Here is a 20,565-nt window from a genome sequence, read left to right as displayed (position 1 = left end):
TTCAGCTCATAAGAGAAGGAAAAGCGGAGAAATGGACATAGATAACCAGCAAAGAACATTAATTGTGACCTCCCTAAAACCATTCAATACACAAAACTCCTTGTATGCAATACAATAATCATCCCCAAGATGTCCCATAAAGAACCAACACAAGAATGTAAGGAAAAGTTTCTGGACTGGCACAAGGACTCTGAAGCAGTCAGTTGTGAGGACCCTTCACTCCCTGGGTTTCAAATTTCTTCATCACTGCTCATGCTTCCAAGAAATTCTGTATATTTATTTTCTGCAAATGTTTGAGTTTTGCTGCTCAGTTTGGAGAAGCAAGAATGAAAAGATTGAGGTAGCATTGGGAAGAAAGCCTGGGAGACTTGTATCAAATAAGAAGAGAGACAATTTGAAAATTAACATACATTTTTCCAAATAGCAGGGAGCCAGCCTCAAGAAACTTATACAGAGATGGTTTATATTTTCAAGCAAACAATAAAATCACCAGGAAATACATAAGAGTTTTAAAGCACAGCAAGCAACAGGCCAGGATTTTGCACCCAGTTCTCTGTCACAGCACTTTCCCAGTTTTTTTTCCACAGAAAACACAGTCCCATACATTTTTAAAAATAAAAATAATTAACTGATTTATTAGTGCCCATCATTCCTCTTTCACTGTGAACAGAGAGCACCCTTCTCTGTGAAACTCATTCTCACAAATATACTTGCAGGACACAGCAGGCAGCCAGGAATTTAGTAAACACACATGAGGCAGCACAAACTTGGCAGAAAGAGATTTTTCTCCTCTTTTCAGCTAACCTTAAATATACTTCTCAGATTAAAGCCATGCAAGGGCTGTTCAGATGGTAACTCAAAAGGTCACAGGAGCAGAAGGCCAGTGAAGGAGATGAGTAGCCATATCAGTGCAACAGCAAAGACAACAAGCTAGGCAACAACAGCATTTGGATTCTGCAGTAAACTTTACTGTTTTCAGGCCTTTGGCCAAATACTAGCTTTATAGACCAAGACATCCTGCAGGACTAGCTGGTACAGAGGCAGTAAGTCATCCTTTAACCTGCTAAATACAGGGAAAAAATTACCTTACTAAAGATAGAAGGATGGAGACATGAGAATGAGAGGAAGGAAAAAAAAAAAAAAATGAAGACAAAGAACTTCAGGAAAGAATAGAAATGCCAAAATACCAGGTCCAGGCATAAAAAGCCAATAGACATGCCAGATTATAGCAAAAGCACTCATGACTGAAATACACCATGAAGTCTCAGCCTATGACAGGCAAAAAACCTTCTGAATAGCAGGTATCACCTGCCAAATCCCACTGGCAACAGAGACATACAGCAGGATTACCAGAGCGTGGCACTCCTCAGTGCTAGGTAGCACACTCACACAGATCTTTTGTCCACCTTTCTCTAACATGGACTCCCCTGTTCTGAAATTTTTTTGATTTCACTCTCATGGGGATGGAACACAGTACTTTAGCTCTGAAATTTTTCTAACTTTATATTCGGAATCTACCTGGCTAACAACAGGATGAGCAGAGAGCTGATGAATCACCTTGCAGCTGGATTGCCATGAAACACTACCACCTTCTTCCATGACCCTTCTGGTTATAGAGCAGCAGCAAAATAAAGGTGACCTGGCATTTTCCTGGGCAAACTGCAGGCTACGGAAAGCTGGAAGGCTTTTTAGGGATGTGCAATCAAGTACTTCCATGATCCACATTAATGTCTGCAGAATTTCAACATTATACAGCTCATTTTCTCAGGTGTCCTCATGATCTTCCTTCAACACTCTTCCAGCTTCTCAAATGGTTGTCAGAATAACACACAGCATTGCAAATGAAGTCATACCAGTTCCACACACATCGGCAATACTTCCCCAGTTCCACTGGCAACACCCCTGTTTAAATCAACATGATCTTTTTAATGAAAAAGTTAGTTAGCAAGCACCTCTGCTCCTGCAGAAAAGTCTTGTTTGGCTCCACCAATGAGAGTCCCACATGTCTGTAGGGATGGTATTCTGCCATCTAAGCTAAGCACTGTGAAGACAGGGAAGAGAACTGGATCACACTGAAACAAAACACTGCCCTTCACACCTTCTGGCATCGCCTTTTCCTACAGTGCTTCTAGCAGTGAGAAAACAAGCCAAAAGCCTGGATCATATTCCTCAGGAAGCTGTTGAAGCTGAGTCCCGCCACTGAAGGACAGCACCGAGACACAACACTGTGGTGCTGGGACAGCTGGAGCCCATTTCCCAAATTCTAGGAAGGCTAAAGGCCACAAGACACACTTTGTACACCCTGGTAAGCCGAGGTGGGAATGCCCCAAGATTTGCTGCTACTCTGGAGCAACTGCCGCTCATGTGTTACAGCCTAAAGAGCTCACATTTGAGGGTGCACATCCCGTCAGGAAATGCCTGGAAGTGTTACTCTCTGTCACTCCCTCTAGCTTACTCACCTCCTTTGCTGGAGTGTAACCCAAGCACATGGAAACAGCCCAAGCCATGGGGTCTTACCCCAATTGCTCTTAGTTCCACATGGATCAAAGAATTCACACCCTCAACAGCAGCACAGTTACAACAAATAAGGCCTTTCTTCACACTGTCAAGAAGCTCACAGGCAATGAACTACTCTCAGATGACTTTTCCAACAATTTATCCAAGGCTGCACACCAGTCTAAAAGATACTCAAAAAATATTTCCTGAAGTGTGTCAGTTTGTCTCACCAGGTAAAAAACAAATCAAACAAAACAGCTTATTTATTCTGTTTTGATGCTGGGATTTTTTTGTTAGTTTAGATTTTTTAAGCACTACCAGGAAGTTGCTGTAAAGCAGGAACACAGAATTCAGCACAAAAGACCCCAGTTTGAATGAATAGTTATGGACTGTTTTTAATGGGTAAGGAAAGATGTGCACATACTTCAATAATTTTGAGAATTGTTGAACATTTAATTTTTATTTTGTAAAAAACTATTGTAGCACACTTTTAAGTCTCATACTTTTAATATCCCAGCACTACTAATGTCAAATGTTCAACAGGCTTACATTAGATGTAATGACACCTAGGAAAAAACCAAACAAACCACCCCATGAAACAACACACACACACTCTTATACATGCAGAATCCCTTGGAAAGAGTGAACGACCTTGTCTTTTTCAAATTGAATGGGAATCATTTATGGAAATTCAAAAAAAAAAAAAAAAGAAAAAACCATAAACACAAAACCACCCAACTTGGAATTGCATTACTCATTTTACCATTGCTTACAGGGTAAAAGAGTAACTGCTGAGCTTCAGTTAAGTTTTTGAGTTATAAGAACATCACTGCATTTACTAAATTGACATAATAAGACTCAAGGTCTTATAAATTTGTAGACCTTGTATCTTATAAGGTCCTCATAGAGCTTATAAGATACAAGGTCTCCAAATTCCTACTCCTCTACTATATTTAATATTCTTTCTTTATTAATCTGTATGTGGACAAGAGGATTCTTGGATTTTCAAAGTGATAATATTTTAATTAACACTAATAATATAAGTAGTAGTTTTATTCCCTGCTTTGACAGAACAACCAAGGGAACAAAGTTTAAAATTCTATAACACCTTAAATTTCTGTTACTTTTGACATATCCTTAACTTCCAGAATTCCAGTAAACATATCAGCTACTTTCTATAAGCTTGAACTCCAACAACGGACAGAGGAGAATCTTTGTTATTAAGGAATTCTAGAGGCACAAATAGTTAAAAAAACCCAGCACACTACATACAAAATCTATTTTTCCTCTGGGAACTAATTGAGCAGAGAGGGGAGGAATAATGGGAAAAATATAAAGGTATCAGAGAAGAAAACAAACCATTTTTGATTAAGCAAAATTATATAGCTAGTTGATTAAATATGATTACTTTTCAAACTGGACATCAAGAACTCACACATGGCCCTCATAAACAGAATGAAAACTATAATCCCATTATTGCTGCATTTATTATATCACAAGGAAGTAATTCTATTTAGGTAATGTGATCCTGTAACAAGATACTAAAAAAATCTGTATGACTGTTCCATTTTCCATGTCTGTTTCTACTAAAAACATTTCCTTATTGTTCTCTCCATATAAATACTGAAGCTCAAAAAGCATTCCAGCTTTTAAGCTAACATGCTTCTATCTCCAAGTAGTTTATAACATTTTGTAAAGGAAACAAAGTTTTACTAACTAAAGCATTGCTTCTTTTAACCTAGACTTTGGTTAGTTTCTTAAAAGTCTATTAATAATAAGGTATTACAGACAAAGGTATTAACAGTATTCCCATTCTATTCATAGACTGGTATGTTTGACTCCAATTCAGAATTAGTGGGGAACTGTTCCAACTACAGGGAAATCAAAAGGTCTGTAGGAAGATAATAGTAAGAAAAAAACCCCACCCTATTTTCATAACCATTTCACCAGAGAATATATCAAAAAGCAGAAATGACAACAAGATCATTTCTACTTGTAAATGCAAGCACTGTGTTCTGATTAAGTTTGTCCATATGGAGCAAATAGCAAGCCTTTCACATTGTGAATGTCCTGACATAAATACTTATAAACTACAAGGATATCTAGAGAGTTTAATGAAGGCTCTCTATGTCAGCATGCCTGGTAAATACATAAGTTGGAAAAAGTTGATTTATATTTAGGGTGTCAATATCCAGCATTTATATATAATTTGTTAAAGATCCAAAGCTTTCCCCTTTTAAGCCTTGGACAATTACCACAAAAGAATGACACAGACTCTTTGTTTGGAGCACTGTGTATTCTGTAATTCTGCAAGTGGTACATACTCTGAAGCCACACCTGACGTGTGAGCTAAAAAACTAAAGGTTATTAGGAGAGCATGTACTTAATTCACTGAACAGCAATTACACTCTGGAAGAGTCATCACTACAAAGTGCTTGGCACAGAAGTGGAAGCACTGGCTGCTGGCTCATCCCAAACCTCATGTGCACACACGAACAGTTACCCTTGCTGAGCCACAGCATTTAAAACTTGAGGGCTCAGTTTTAAGTGGGAAGCACCAACTGTGAACATGAACAGACCATCCCTGAAGCCTACACTCCACATCTTTCTAAGCAACTTACACCTCTTATTGGTACAAGTCAATCTGAGGGAAATTCCTTCTCTACCTAAATTCTGCCCAAAGTTCTCAGGTGAGTGGGCTGAAACATGAGGGCTCCCCAGCAGGAGAACTGGAGAAGGAGCTGAGCAGGCTCCCAGACACAGCAGACCCACCAGCTCAGCCAGAAGCAGGAGTGTGAAACAAAGATTTAGTTCCAACTGCATTTCTGGCACCACACAACAGCAACGTGGACCCCTCCCTACGGTTTAATGAGGTTAAATATGTTGGGGACAAAGAATATAGTATTTAAGTCTTCAGACTTGCTGCCAGAGGAGATGGATGGTGACAGATCAGAAACTGAGACCAGTTTCTCCCTGTTTTCCTGCCCTAGCCCACTTCCTCAGGGGGAAGAAAAAATATCTTCACTCTAGTTGGTTTAAACTAAAAAGTAAATCCCATATTACATGAACTGCAGCAGATATTTTTGAAGCTGGCATTTTTGAAATGTGACATCATCATACAGGTGAATTACAGATGTCCAAAAGAATCAGATTTCTCTAGCTCCCAAAAACAGAGCTTGAAAGGTTCCTATATGCCCAATCCTTAAAAAAAAAAAACAAAAACAAAACTCTCCTACATATTCTATTGCTTATAGCCAAGTTCCTTACCTAGAACTCTGGGAATGCAGATTGAAGCAACTCTCTAGGAAAAAGGAAACACAAATACAGCTCATGCCCCTCTAACCAGTATTGCTATGAAACAAAACTAAAGCTTTCCACCTGAATACCTTCATATAACTCATGCTGAAGGATACAAGAAGTCCTTTACCTGCATATACCTCTGACTAGACCTTCCCTATATCTTGTCAAAAATGCTACTTTACCTTACCTCCAAGACAGTAAAAATTGCCATCAAACTTTTTCAGTCCTAATTTTCCAGTTTTAAATAAAATCTAAAGCAATCTGATAACTAAACTGTATCACAGAGATGCAATTGAAAGAACTATAAAATTAATAGTGGATTTTGGAACACCATAGATCACACTAATTTTAGACTATTCTATGAAAAGATGAAAGAGGAAAATGGTAGATAAGGGCACACTGATTTCTGAGGAATCACACAATGAAGAAACATGACTAGAAAATGGTTGATTCAAGCTTGGGTGAAGAAATAGACCATGATTATAAAATATATATATATTTTCAACTCTTACTGTCATATTATTGTACCGTCTATAGGTGAAGAGACCCTTCACCTGAATGCTCTACCTGGAAATGCCACATTTGGTCTCCAACCTGAGTGCTTCAGGAGTAAAAACCTATATTCCTTGTCCACTTCTCTGACTTCTGGTAGAAAAATGTGTGCTCACACTATGGATAGTCTCAGTTCAGTCAGAGAGAAAAGGAGAGATTCTACCAGGCTAAACCTGGAAAAAAGTCCAAAAGGAATGTAAACAATTATTATCTCTCCTTCTGTTCATATTGTTTATAGATATGTTCTGCCACTGTGTGGTATTCATAGTGCACCAATGGTGTGAAAGGTTTTCACTTTAAGACCAATCATATTTCATCTTAGCGATCCTGGTTATAAAAGAGGAACGCTACTTGTTAATAAAGTTCTCTTCTTGCCTTCTGACTCAGAGTAATATTATTCCTGTCCTGCCTCAACAGCGACACACACACACCACTAAAGTTCAGCAAAGTTTCGAACACATCACCGCTTAGCAAAGTTTTGAACATTAAACTCTTCTAAACAACATGCAAATGGATCTATCTTAAAAAAAAACACAAAAAACCAAGAATCTGTTTATGAAAACAGAAACAATGGAAATCAATTAAAACAGTAACAATATTATAACAATAATAATGGATTCAAACAAACTTGCTTTTGAACTCTTGGAAAGCATAGTTTGAAAACACCCATTACCAAAAAGACATTTTCATTTCTTCACTATCTGACCCTAAACACAGAAGTTTGTAACATTCAGTAGGTTTGCACAAATATCCTTTAAAAGATTTCTATTCAAGTAAGAGCTTTAGGTACTGCCTGCATGATCAGGGTTTAAAGACAAAACAAAACAGCAATTGCATGCTGACTGGAGAGCTATTTCAGGAAGAAAGCAAGCCATGAACACTGGTGGAGGAAGAACTCTATTTTTCACTTTTTAAAAAGTTGAAACCTCAGTTTCACAGTTATCTGTAGTGCCCTGACAGATGTGATGACACTGCTTTTGCCTCTTTGCAGCTGTCAGTTATCTAACAATTATCTCTCTCATTGGTTTCACAGCTGTCCTGAAGAACACCTCAAAGCTGCCATGGAGCAGCTCTAACTCCACTCCTCTGGAATACCCTAAGGGAGTGGCTTCAAAAAGCACAGTTGTTCAGAGAGGTGGAAGCGCAACATCCCAAATCAAACCATGGGCCAAGAGGAGAGAACAGAGACCAGGGACATCTTTCTTATAGCAGCAATAACATTAAAAAAATCCCCAAGCCCAAACCACAGAACCTCTACAGCATGCTGTCATAATGGTAACCTCCTGTCTCTTAGAAATTCAAATACTTGCCCTGACAACATCAGTAGGATCTGGTTTATTGCAGTCTTTGGATGATTTTTGAGACAAGTGCCTCACCCTGTGCATCCATTTCTAGCTAGTAACAGCTTCATATTTCTTCAAGTCCTTACGCATTTCCAGGGTACTGATTTTTTTCCTTTCCAGACTGGTAAACAAGTCTACCACAGTTTCTTCAGAGTAATAGTTCAGTTGTCATAAACCTTTGTCCATTTGCCTTTTCTATGAGAATAGGAGGCTGTCTCTGGAAGCAGAGAGGATGCTACAATCCAGAAACACACACCACTACATTTGCTGAGTTTCTGTCTCAGCACCGTCGGCTTGGCATCCTCTACCACAATGAATTCACAAACTAAACAGTGAACTTCATAACACCAACTCTATTTTCATGTATAAGCTTATTCATACTCATGCTGGCACTGCCTCTGCCTCATTAAGGAACTGCTGACACCTCTTCTGAACTCAACACGTTACTCAAACCTACTCCACTTGCATAGATGCTGTTTATTAGGGAGGATGTATGCATTAAAATTTTTGTTTCTTCACGGTTCAGCTGTTCCTGCTGTTTATCTCTATCTAAAGTAACAATTAGCCAGTAGGAAAATTACTATCTTGTCACAAACAGAGGATTACAACTTCAGGTAGGCAATCAAATAGCAGGGCACCATGAACACAGAAGAAACAGAAATGCTGTTGGGATACAAATGTCCTTGGCAATAGACAGTGGTGAGAGATGAGAAAAGAAATGACAGCCATATGATTTAAAGACTTAATGTTTTTTCAAAGTGTCCCATTAAGCATTAAGTATACAAAAATTTGCAAAAGCACATGCCACTATTTTGAGATTAATTTGCAGAAATTACTGTAATGATATTCTGTGACATCACATACAAAAGCTATTTCTGTGCTGTCATTTGAACTGGACTGAACATCAAATTAAAGCCAAACATTTGGTATATTAAGCATGGGTATGATTGTTACTTATTAAAATAAACTAATCAGGAAACAGTTTCTCCCTATACTCGACAGCAAACTTAACTTTTAAAATTTGGGGTTTAACAGCCACAATGTAAGTATAAAAAGTTACACATGCCATTTAAATAAATAAATTTGTATCTCTGCAAACAGGATACAATATGGCAAACAGATGCACAGGGTTAAAAAAAAAGGCTATGGATAAAATGAAAATCTTTGTTTTCCAGATTACTGAGCAACTGGAGATTGAGCAGTTACTTCAACCTACACCACCCTTAGATTAACTTTCATCAAAACACTCTAATGGAGAGGAACTCTCTAAATCAAAATGTGGTTGATTAACTGTTAGCAATTAATCTCTTGCCCATCTAGTATGAAAAAAGTCAAAATCAAGTAAAAAGAAACATTATGTATGCAAGCAACACAGGCAATTTCTTCCCAGACTGAACACAGATAATAGTTACTGTAGTTAGGTTTACAGCATTAAAAAAAAAAAAAAAATCCTGTTCTCATTCAGATTGTGCCCTTCAAGACAAGAAATTTTGTTGGAGCCGGGAAGTAGAATCAAAATTCTCAGCTACTTTAAGTAACATCCCCTCGTTAAGGCACTCGACTGCTCCTTTAAAGCTGTATAAACATCCATGATGATTCACCAGAGAAACACAAACTTCTCTCAAGTCCCAGCGCAGCGCCAGCCCAGCTGAGAGCTGAGCCTTCACTGCTCCCCTCGCTCCCTTGGCTGCGGAGAGAGGGTCGGTGCAGCACCGGTTCCCAGGCATTCCCCGCTCCCGCATGCCGAGCACGCGGGGGCTCCGCGCTCTCCCCGCACCCCGCAGGATGGAACGGCGGGGGGTGAGCGGGACCAACCCGGCGGTGGGCACAGCAGGACCAGCCTGACACCGGCGGGGCCGAGCTCTGCCCCAGAGCCGCTGGTGCTCACGGACTGCTGAAGTTGCGGAGAGACACGGGGGGAGCGTGCGAGAGTTCAGGGGAATCCTTAAAAAAAAAAAAAAAAAAAAAAAAAAAAAAAAAAAAAACAGAAAAAGAAAAAACTTGAAAACAACAATGGGGCGGCTCGGGACGCGGCCGGTGGCCGCTGGCAGGGCGGGCTGCTCCCGGCGCGGCTCGCGTTCAGGAGCCGGGGAGGCGGCGGCGGCGGCCGGGAGCGAGGGAGGGAGCGCTGCCCCTGCGCAGGGCCCCACGCCCCGCCAGCAGCCAGGCCTCGCCGCTCCCCTCCCGCACGTCCAAACATGGCCCCTCGCCACCAACCCGGCAACTTTCCCCCTGCCCCTCCCGCCCCCGCCGCCCGCCCCGCTTACCTCGCATCAGGGAACAAAAACTACAGGCGAGTAGGCTGCGCAGGACGGCCCCCATCTTCCCTCCCTCCTCGCTCTCACCGGCGGGGAGGCGGCGGCGGGGAGCAGCACCTCCGCTGCCAGTTCATGCTTCCAGACGGGCGGAGGAGGCGGCGGGGAAGGGGAGGGCGGGGAGATCCCCCCTCGCCGGTCCCTAGCAGGCCACTGGCCCCGGCGTGCCGCTGCGGGAGCGGGCGCTGCCCTCCATGCCGGCTGCGGCGGCTGCAGCGGCGGCGGCGGCTGCTGCTGCTACTGCTGCTACTGCTGCTACTGCTGCTACTGCTGCTACTGCTGCTACTGCTGCTACTGCTGCTACTGCTGCTACTGCTGCTACTGCTGCCGCCGCCTCACCGCGACCGCCGCGGTCCTTCCCCCATCCACCCCTCCGCCTCCGCCGGGCGCGCGCAGGCGCAGGGATACAGTCCTCCTTCTCCTCCTCTTCCTTTTCCTCCTCCTCCCGCGCCGCAGCCGGCCGGCTCCCGGCGCAGCGCCCGCCCCCGGCACCGCTCCCATCGTGGAGGGCGGGAGCGAAGGGGCGGGGGCGCTTGGGCGTGCAGCTCCCCTCTCCCGGGCGGAATCGCGCACAGCCCCGGCGGCTCCGCAGCCGGCAGAACCCCGGCAGGGCGCGCGGCCCGGGGGGACTCCCTAAGGGAGGGAGGTGAGCGGGGGTTACGGCACCCCCCGAGCACAGGGACGGTGCGAGATGGGGGGCAACCGCATTCCAGCGGGCCTACTTTGCCTCCCCTCGCTCCCTTCGCAGCCTGCGATGCGTTTTCTGGACCGTGAGGACGGGACTACTTTCTGCCACAGAGCTGCGGCGGCGTCCGAGCGGCAGCACAAAGGCTCCGATCCCGATCCTGAGCCCGATCCTGCTCCTGGAACGGGCTGTAACGCCAGAGCATCGCCCGGGGGGCGGGCGGCAGGCAGGGTTGCAAAATGAAGTTACGGTCCGTCCCCGCGGTGTGCAGACTGAAACGCAATAAATCCCGGCCTTTCCCAGAGCAGAGGGAGCAGGCGTCCCTTATCAGCAGGAATTGCTGCCCGGCTGATGTAATGATGCATGATTTATTTCCCAACGCTTTTGGGGTGCTCTGCGTTATTGTCCCCCTTGCTAAACTAAATGTGGTGGGCTGGGTTTGTGCTGCTTAGAGTGGTGTTACCAATAGTATGAGTGGCCAACGTGCTGTGTTTAAACATAGTCTTTTTCCCTCTTGCATAGTTAAGATTTTGTAATACACTCTCAAGTGAAATAAACTTCCCTCCTTACTTTGTTTGTGCCTAATAAACAATGTAAAATGTAGCTTTCTTGCATTTCCTCTAGATGAGAAAATCTACTTCATAATTTCAATGTATCTAAAAGTTTTCATTAAGTCTAGACATCTATATCACACTCTCCCTCCCTCACAGAATGTGACAGCTGGTGAGCAGAATAATGATATGAAGCAGAACAACTTGTAGCAACATTTGAGGCACTTACATTCCAACATGGGTATTATTTTCAGGATTATTAGAAACTCACGGTAACATTTAACTTTTACCTTCATATGTGTTCAACATATATTTTCATAGCTTTTCTTGTTATTACAGTAGGAGATAACATCTGGGCCAGATTAAAGGCCTGGGCATTGTAGGCTGATTCTAAAGGGCTCCTTGGTGTCGTGTGATATTATCAGACTCTCAGCTTTTACTGCAGAAAAAAAAATTAAAATAGAAGAAAATAGAGGGATTTTTTTTTTTAATGAAGTGTATTTCCAACATTTAAGATTTCAAAAAAAGATTTTGAAAATGTAAACAATTTACATTTGTAAATGACTCAACAGCAATATCTGCCTGAGGCCAGGTCTACATTACAAAATTTTGTCCTTGACTCTCTGCTGGGTGAAATAGCCCCCTCTGTTACTGTGCTGTCAGTTGGGAGGATTAGCAAACTCGAGCAAGATCCACATGGATAATGGATGGGAAGACTTGCCATACAAAAATGTACCCTGGAGAAGAGAGAACCTGTGTCCAATCCTTGTTGGTCACCCCTAGATTTTGCAGGAGCAGGCAAAAGGAGTGCACTTTTATATTTATTTTCACCATTTAAAAGGAAAATGGAGTTATCGTTGATTTGAGGTTTGGGGTTTTTTTTTCCCCCTCACAGTGTTTCCTTATACTTTTTCCATACTCGTAGTGTTCCACAATCTGTCATTAACCTCTTCAGAAGCATGGCAGGTCTGTAATGAATTCTTTGTATCTTAATCATACAGTGCACAACTGAGGAAAACCTCAAGCCTGCATCCCTGCATCACAAAAACACATTTCTTCACATGCCACTCCCTCTCACATCTTATCTGTTTCTGCTGGAAACACTCTGGTGTCTTGACTATCTCCCTTGGGAGCCTGATCCCCTGCCTGGTTGCTCTGACTCCCAAAGACATCTTCCCTGCTGCCCAAGCTGACTGGTTTTACTTTTAGCTTTTGAACACTTATATGCTGTCACTGGTGCATTTTGCCATTTTTCTATAATTCAAACCCTTTCCTACTTTGTTGCCCTGATTTCTTAGGATTTTCTAAAGCCTTCTGAATTTACATTCTTGTAGAGAACTTTCTCACGCAACTTTCTGTAAACAATCTATTGTTTTGCATTCTTTCATAGAGGCGGAGAAATTTGATAGACTGGTAGTTTGTCCAGTGTCGTTGGAGAGGTGGCACGTTCACCTTCCAATCCACTGGCACCTTTTGAGAACTATAAATGATTGGAGTCAGAGGAAATAAATTAGTCTCTTCATGGTGACCAAAGCTGTGGTGCGTCATTTTTCCTGGTGTCGTCTGGTGACATCTGGTGGCCGCCAGCGTGTACTACAGCTTAGGTCGGGTCAGATTGTGCCTACCCCCCCCTCCTCTTTGGCGTTTTGCCTGCTGTGTTAGTGATGAAAACCTCTATCGGTTTCGGGAGGGAATCTCTGATGTTGGATCTATGGAGGGATGTCCTGGAGAGGAATCGTGTTTCCGTCTCCTGGAGTGATTTTGAAAGGCTGTTTTTGTGGGCAAGGCAGCAGGGGTTCTTTTCCGACTTTAGGGAGGTGATGTCCCGGGAAATGTGGTCTCAGTTGGGGGGCAGTCTCATGGACGCCCTGTTTGATGACTGCTCTGTGGACGTTGGACCACTGCTGGTGCAATGGAAAATAGTGGACGCGGCTTGGCCAGGATCTGAATTTGGTAGCTCTCGGAGCTCTTTGGGGGAACCGTCTGTCTCGGACGTGGACGACGGGGACTCTGAGTTTATGCAGGATGCGGGTGCTTCCCCTTCTCCCCGAGACGATGAGCTGGAAGGTGGTTCCTCCTCTGAGGTGGATCGGGCTCCCAGCCCGCAGGCCTTAAGCGAGCGGTCGGTGGAGCCGGCTCGGCCGCCTCGCCCCGCCCCGCGTCGCAGATGTAGTGAGTCGGGGGAGAAATCGCCCTCTCTTTGTGCCTTCCCGGCGCTCGGGGGCGAAGCGGGCCCGTGGATCAGTCCCCGCTTCTGATTGCGTCTGATTCGGTGACAACACTTTGTCCAAATTGCGGTGTTTCTACGACATATCCCCTGGGGGCAGCGAGAGCGGGTTCACCCGTTTCGATCTCGGGCTCGTCTTCTGGGGGAAAGTCGTCTCCCATTCCTGAGCCTGCGCAGCCTGCTGGGCGTGCGGCGGCAGTGGGAGCCGCCGGAGGCGGGGCGCTGGTCGCTGTTCCTTCGGGCCCCGGCCCAGCGGGCGGGCAGCCCGCCCCGCTCCGCCCGGCGGGGGCGGTGTCCGCTGCGCGGCTGCGCGGCACGGGTGCGACGCTCCTTGGGGCCGTGCCGGACTGCCTTGTGTCGGCCCGCGATAACGTGACTCAGAGCGCCGCGTCTCTCTCTGTGCCCCATCCCTCCCCCGCGCCGGGTCTGCGTTCCGCGCCGACGCCTGTGTCCGCCGCGGTGCCCTCTGCCAGCGCTGCCGCGGACGGCACCGCCGAGCTGCCGGCTGGTTCGGCTCCGCCTTCCCCGCCTGCCGCGGGGGCTGAGGCTGCGGTACAGAGGGGCGCTGAGGTGTTTACCTTTAGCGCGACTGCTAACGCGGCCGGCGGGAGACCGGTGGGTTCCCGTGGCCGCGGATCCTCTCCATCGGCCTTGTGGACCCTTCCCCCCTGCCAGGTGACCGTGCGTCCGAGGGACCGCGGGCGGTTTTGGCAGGAGGTCCTAGATAAGGCTGGGGAGATGTGCGATTCTGCCTCCTCGTTGCGCCAGCAGGATCGCGGGGGAGGCTCCTCTGGCTCTGCTGATGCTGCGGGGAGCGTGGTGTCAAGTGATGTTGCACTGCCCCGCAGTCAGGCGGCTGCTGCTGTCCCTGTGGAGCCCACGGGACGGGACACGGCGGGTGATGCGACCTTGACAAGGGGTCCCCAGGCTTTCCCTGTGCTTAGGGGTGTTACTCACAACACACATCAACCTTTACCGTTTAAGACACTGAAGGAAGTCCGTGATACCGTTGTCCAGCATGGTGTTGGGTCTGCTGAAGTTATGCAGACGCTCCGCATGCTTGTTGCTGAGATGCTGGCACCTTCCGACATCCGTTCTGTGGCACATGCTCTTTTTGACCCTGTGCAGTTTGACGTTTTTGAGGACAAGTGGGCTCGTTTGGTAGCCAGCGCAGTGCAAAAGAATGCTACGCGGGGGCCACAGGATCCCAGGAGTGCGGTTGGCACTGATATGTTGCTGGGTACAGGCAATTATGTTCATCCTCAGGGGCAAGCTGGATATGATCCCCTTGTGCTTGACCAGTGCCAGATGCTAGGCTTGGCAGCACTGGTTCAGACCCTGGAAATGGCTGCTCCTCTGCAGCCGTTTGCGACCATTGTCCAAGGGGTCAATGAGCCTTTCATGAAATTTGCAGGGAGACTGACTGCCTCTGTGGAGAGGCAGTTAGCAGATCCTGAGGCAAGGAGAATTGTGCTTGTGAAACTGGCCAGGAGCAACTGTAACGCAGATTGTAGGAGAGTCATAGGGGCTCTTCCTGGTACGGCTACTGTCTCGCAGATGGTAGAGGCCTGTGCAGACCTCAGCCCTTCGGTTCAAAAGACGGCTGCCTGGACTACTGTTGCGCAGCCGGTCTGGGCGGTGCCGCAGGGCTGGCAACAACAGCGGGGGACTGCTCGGGCCAGCACCAAACAGGGAAAGAAAGTGCAGAAGGGAAAATTTCCCATGTTCTTGTGTGGCCGGTGTGGAAGGCCTGACCTTATGTCATACGCCTGTAAGGCAACTGTTCATGTTAATGGCCAGGCGCTGCCGGGCCCGGGAAACGGGAAGCGGAGCGCGAAGGGGAAGCGCGCCCAGACACAAGTTCCTCTCCAGACCCCGGAGCCCATGGAGGTTTGCTCAGCCAGCTTGCAGCCAGCACCCGTGGATCAGCAGGTGTGGATGTCTGCACAGCAGCAACAGTTGTGTTAAAATCTAGTCAAATACACAAGGTTCCTCTGGATGCTTTTGGTCCTTTGGGTGAAGGCATGAGTGCTTTCCTTATGGGAAGGTCTAGTGCCACCCTTCAGGGCATCATTGTGCACCTGGGTCTCATTGATGCAGACTTCACAGGGAAGATTTGTGCAATGGTTTCTACATCCACCCCCCCAGTCACAATCCCGAAAGGGACACGTCTTGTTCAACTTGTACCTTTTAAGTCTTCTGTTCGCAGGACAGCTGGCCGGTCACGTGGAATCGGCGGTTTTGGGTCCACTGGGCCGCCTCAAATTCACTGGACCACTGTCCTGACCAAAGACCGTCCCGAGATGTCATGTACTCTGTCCATCCCCGGTGCGATGCCATCGGAGATTCACCTCCGCAGGCTTCTCGACAGCGGCGCTGACATCACGGTTCTCTCCCTTGCCACCTGGCCTCCGGACTGGCCTCTGAGTCCCGTGGAGACGTCCGTCGCAGGACTGGGGGGGGACAGCATGATGTTATGTGAGCCAGCTGGTCTGTGCTGATCACCAACCCAGAGGGACAGATGGCCTGGGTTAGGCCGCATGTTACTTCTACTCCTGCTAACCTCTGGGGAAGGGATGTTCTGTCTGCGTGGGGGGTGCGCATTGGGACGGGTTTTTGATGGGGGCCACTGCGACGAAAGGCACAGAGTGTCCCATGCCTCCTATACGGTGGCTGGTGGACAGACCTGTTTGGGAGAACCAGTGGCCCCTCCCTCACGATAAATTGAACACCCTTCGAGATTTGGTGCAGGAGCAGTTGGACCAGGGTCATCTGGAGTCTTCTACCAGTCCCTGGAACACTCCTGTTTTCTGCATCAAGAAGAAATCTGGGAAATGGAGGTTGTTACAAGACCTCCGAAAGGTCAATGCCGTGATGGAAAGTATGGGAACTTTGCAGGCAGGCATGCCATCGCCTACCATGCTTCCTGCAGATTGGCCAGTCTTCATCGTGGATTTGAAGGATTGTTTCTTTACAATTCCTTTGCATCCCGATGACAGACTAAAATTTGCCTTTTCGGTGCCAGCAATCAACAATGCTGAGCCCGCACAGCGATATCAATGGAGAGTCTTGCCCCAGGGGATGCGTAATTCCCCTGCCATATGTCAATGGTATGTGGCTCGTGCCTTGTCTGGAGTTCGCAAGCAGTTTCCTGGTGGACGTCTGTATCATTATATGGACAACATTTTGGTGGCTGCTTCCACCCAGGATGAGCTGCTGAGGATTCAGCCTTGGTTGCTCGATGCTTTGCATGAGCATGGACTGCAGGTGGCTCCAGAAAAGGTTCAGCGACAACCTCCTTGAAGTATTTGGGGGTCAAAATTCTGGAACGGACAATCCAACACCAGGAGGTGCAATTTGTGCATTCGGTGAAGACACTGAATGATGCCCAGAAGTTGATGGGTGTCATCACTTGGTTACGTCCGTACCTGGGACTAACCAACGCACAGCTGTCTCCTCTGTATGATTTGTTGAAAGGAGACTCTGATCTAAAGTCACCTCACACGTTGACCCCTGAGGCATGTCAGGTGCTGGAGGAGGTTCAGCGGGCTGTTTCTGCCCGCCAAGTTTATCTCATTGATTTCTCTGTTGATGTCACTGTATTCGTTACCACTCCAGATTCGCATCCCACAGGTATCATTGGCCAATGGAGTGACAAATGGTCTGATCCTTTGCACATCTTGGAATGGGTTTTCCTGCCCCATCGGCCGCAGAAGACAGCAACTGAATTGGCTGAGTTGCTTGCTCGTTTGATAATCAAATGCCGGCAACGGCGTTTGCAATTGATGGGCGCGGATCCCACAAAGATCATACTCCCAGTATCCCGTGAGGATTTTGACTGGAGCCTTGCACACAGCGTATCCCTGCAATGTGCTCTGGAAAACTTTTCAGGGCAGATCACTTATCATCTGCCCAGCCACAAGCTACTGCAGATGGCGAAATCCACCCAAATTTCTTTGCGGCCCAGAAATAGTCAGGAACCCGTGCAAGGGCCCACCGTCTTTACTGATGGCTCGGGGAAGACTGGAAAGGCCATTGCTACCTGGCAGGATGGATCTGAATGGCAGGTTCTGGAAGGTCATCAGGATGGATCAGCCCAATTGGTTGAATTAAGGGCTGCTGTTATGGCATTTGAGAGATTTTCCAAGGAACCTTTCAGTTTGGTTACGGATTCCGCCTGTGTGGCTGACATTGCACAGTGATTGGGTCATTCAGTGTTGAAGGAGGTCAGTAATCCTGCCTTGTTTCATTTACTGAAGACATTGTGGTGTGCCATTCAGGCCCGGGTTCATCCATTTTATGTTTTGCATGTGAGGAGTCACACCAACTTGCCAGGATTTGTGGCAGAAGGTAACGCGAGGGCTGACAGGTTAGCTAACCTGGCGTGGGTAGCACCTCAGCCTGATACACTCACGCAGGCCAAGGCATCGCATGGGTTTTTCCATCAGAATGCACATACCTTGCAGAAGCAGTTTCAGCTGACGCCAATGGAGGCTCGGGACATTGTCGAGTCCTGTGACTGCCATGCGCTTGCTCCGCCTTTACCAGTAGGGGTAAACCCTAGAGGCTTTAGGGCTTTGGAGCTTTGGCAGACTGATGTCACCCAGATTGCCGAGTTTGGCCGGCTTAAGTATGTGCACGTCACGGTGGACACATTCTCCTCTGCGATGTGGGCTTCTGCTCACACTGGAGAGAAGGCCCGCGATGTCATTGCCCACTGGCGGCAGGCTTTTGCCGTCCTGGGGGTACCTTCTGCTGTGAAAACCGACAATGGTCCTGCTTACACATCGCAAAAGGTGCGGCAGTTCCTGCAGTTGTGGGGTGTGTCACACAAGTTTGGTATCCCTCATTCTCCGACTGGTCAAGCTATTGTAGAACGCGCTCATGGTACCCTGAAGTGGGTTCTTCAAAAACAGAAAGGGGGAATGCAGGGTGAAACCCTGCACAGTCGGTTGGAAAAAGCATTGTACACCATCAATCATCTTACGGTGCAACAGAACTCAAATAACCCTGTCATTTTGAACCATCATTTCTCGTTGCAGGCTGCAGACGAGGCACATCAGCCTCGAGCAAAGGTTCGAGTGCGGAATTTAGTCACCAAACAGTGGGAAGGTCCTTATGACCTTATCGCTTTGGGGTGTGGGTATGCTTGTGTGTCCACAGATACTGGGGCACGCTGGGTACCTTCGAAGTGTGTTCGGCCTGACCTGCGACCACAGAGACAGAATCCGGCCGATGGGCAACATGGAAACCATGACCAACCTGAAAGGCATCAAGTGGGTGAATCGCTGAGTGATGACTCGGATGCAGACAACGCGAGTGATCACTCTGATGATTCCTCCATGAATGGACACTGAACATTGTTCATTTTTCTTTTTCTTTTTTCTTTTTTTTTTTTAACTGAGAAGGGTGAGATGTCGCCCTGATTTCTTAGGATTTTCTAAAGCCTTCTGAATTTACATTCTTGTAGAGAACTTTCTCACGCAACTTTCTGTAAACAATCTGTTGTTTTGCATTCTTTCATAGAGGCAGAGAAATTTGATAGACTGGTAGTTTGTCCAGTGTTGTTGGAGAGGTGGCACGTTCACCTTCCAATCCACTGGCACCTTTTGAGAACCATAAATGATTGGAGTCAGAGGAAATAAATTAGTCTCTTCATGGTGACCAAAGCTGTGGTGCGTCATTTTTCCTGGTGTCGTCTGGTGACATCACTTAGATCTCCTCTAAGGCCATTAATGGTTATTGGCTTCACCTCCCTCAGCCTAGCCCCTTTTCCCACAGGCTGCCTAGAATCCTCCTCCAGCCCAAGTATCATAAAATCAGAGAAGCACAGAATGCTTTGGATTGGAAGGGGCCATAGAGAACATCTAGTTCTAACTCCCTGCCATGGGCAGGAATACCTTTCATGTCCCAGGTTGCTCCCAAGTCTAAGTTCAACCTGGCCTTGGATGCTTCCAGGGATGGGGCAGCAACAGCTTCTCTGGACAGCCTGTGCTAGGGCCTCACCATCCTCATAAAGAAGAGATTTTTCCTATGTTTGACCTAGATCTGCCCTGTTTCAGTTTGAAGCCATTCCCCCTTGTCCTATCACAGTATGTTCTTGTAAATAGTCCCTCTTCGTCTTTCTTATAGGCTTCCTGCAGGTACTGGAAGGCCCCAATTACGTCACTGTCATGGTTTAGGAATGGTGCTCCCCAATTTAGTGCTCCCACCAAGACTCTTCAACCCATGTGCTGTCACTCAATCCCCCAAATCCCTTCTCCCCTCTGCAGCAGGATGGAGAGGAGAACTGGAGGCACAAAAGGCAAAGATCATGGGTTGGGATAAGAACAATTCACTGGAAACAGCAATGAGATAATAAAATGAACAGTAACAGCACTATAGTAATGACAGAGAGTACAAAAAAGAAACATTCTTGCTCACTGTGAGAGCTCCAACAACAGGCAATGAATTGTTCCCTCTGGTTCAGAACCTGGGCCTCCCCACTTCTCTATTCAACTTAGTTACTCGACTGGAAGGAGCCCCTTCACCTCAGAAGAGACTTCCTTCCCCTCACCCCTAGCACTGACAGAAGGTGTATAGAATAACTTCCATGTCCTTGCCATGAGCTCTCCTGGCTACTACAAAAACTAACCCTCTTGGGTGGAGCCAGGACAGTCACATTGAAGCCTTGTCTTTTCCAGGCTAAACAATCCCAGTTCTCCCAGCCTTTCCTCTCAGCAGAGGTACTCCATCCCTTTAATCATCTTTTTGGCCTTTTCTGGACTCATTCTAACAGGCTGATGTCTTTCCTGTGCTGGAACTCTACTTCCCATGGGCCACTTCTGGGGATCGTCCAGGTCCCTCTGGATTGGCCTGTCCTTCAGGTGTGTCCCTGCACCCTCAGCTTGGTGTCATCTCCAAACCTGCTGAGGGTGCACTCAATCCCTTCATCTGTGTTATTAATGAAGATATTTAAAGAACTCTGGTCTAATATGGAGTCCTGAGGGACAGCACTTGTCACTGAGGTACATCAGCACTCTGAGCCATTGATCACTAACCCCTGCAAAAATGGCCTTTTTTGAACACCTTTCCCCATCAGTGCTTAGGATTCAAG

The 20,565-nt window shown here is 46.8% G+C and overlaps 1 protein-coding gene across 2 annotated transcripts in view; it reads right to left on the bottom strand.

Annotated features, from left to right (window-relative positions):
* Positions 1-10,404, bottom strand: part of LRP6 (LDL receptor related protein 6) — a 112,410-nt gene extending 102,006 nt beyond the window's left edge. For both annotated transcript variants that reach the window (XM_068190418.1, XM_068190420.1), the window contains exon 1: positions 9,959-10,404. In XM_068190418.1, the coding sequence (XP_068046519.1) occupies positions 9,959-10,013 (55 nt within the window). In that variant the 5' untranslated portion in view covers positions 10,014-10,404. The remainder of the gene's footprint in view (positions 1-9,958) is intronic.
* Positions 10,405-20,565: the final 10,161 nt, after the last annotated feature.

This window comes from Anomalospiza imberbis, chromosome 5, assembly GCF_031753505.1.
Source record: "Anomalospiza imberbis isolate Cuckoo-Finch-1a 21T00152 chromosome 5, ASM3175350v1, whole genome shotgun sequence".
In the NCBI taxonomy this organism is placed as follows: Eukaryota; Metazoa; Chordata; class Aves; order Passeriformes; family Viduidae; genus Anomalospiza; species Anomalospiza imberbis.
Note: the sequence above shows the minus strand (reverse complement) of the source record. Positions and strands in the feature narration are given on the sequence as shown.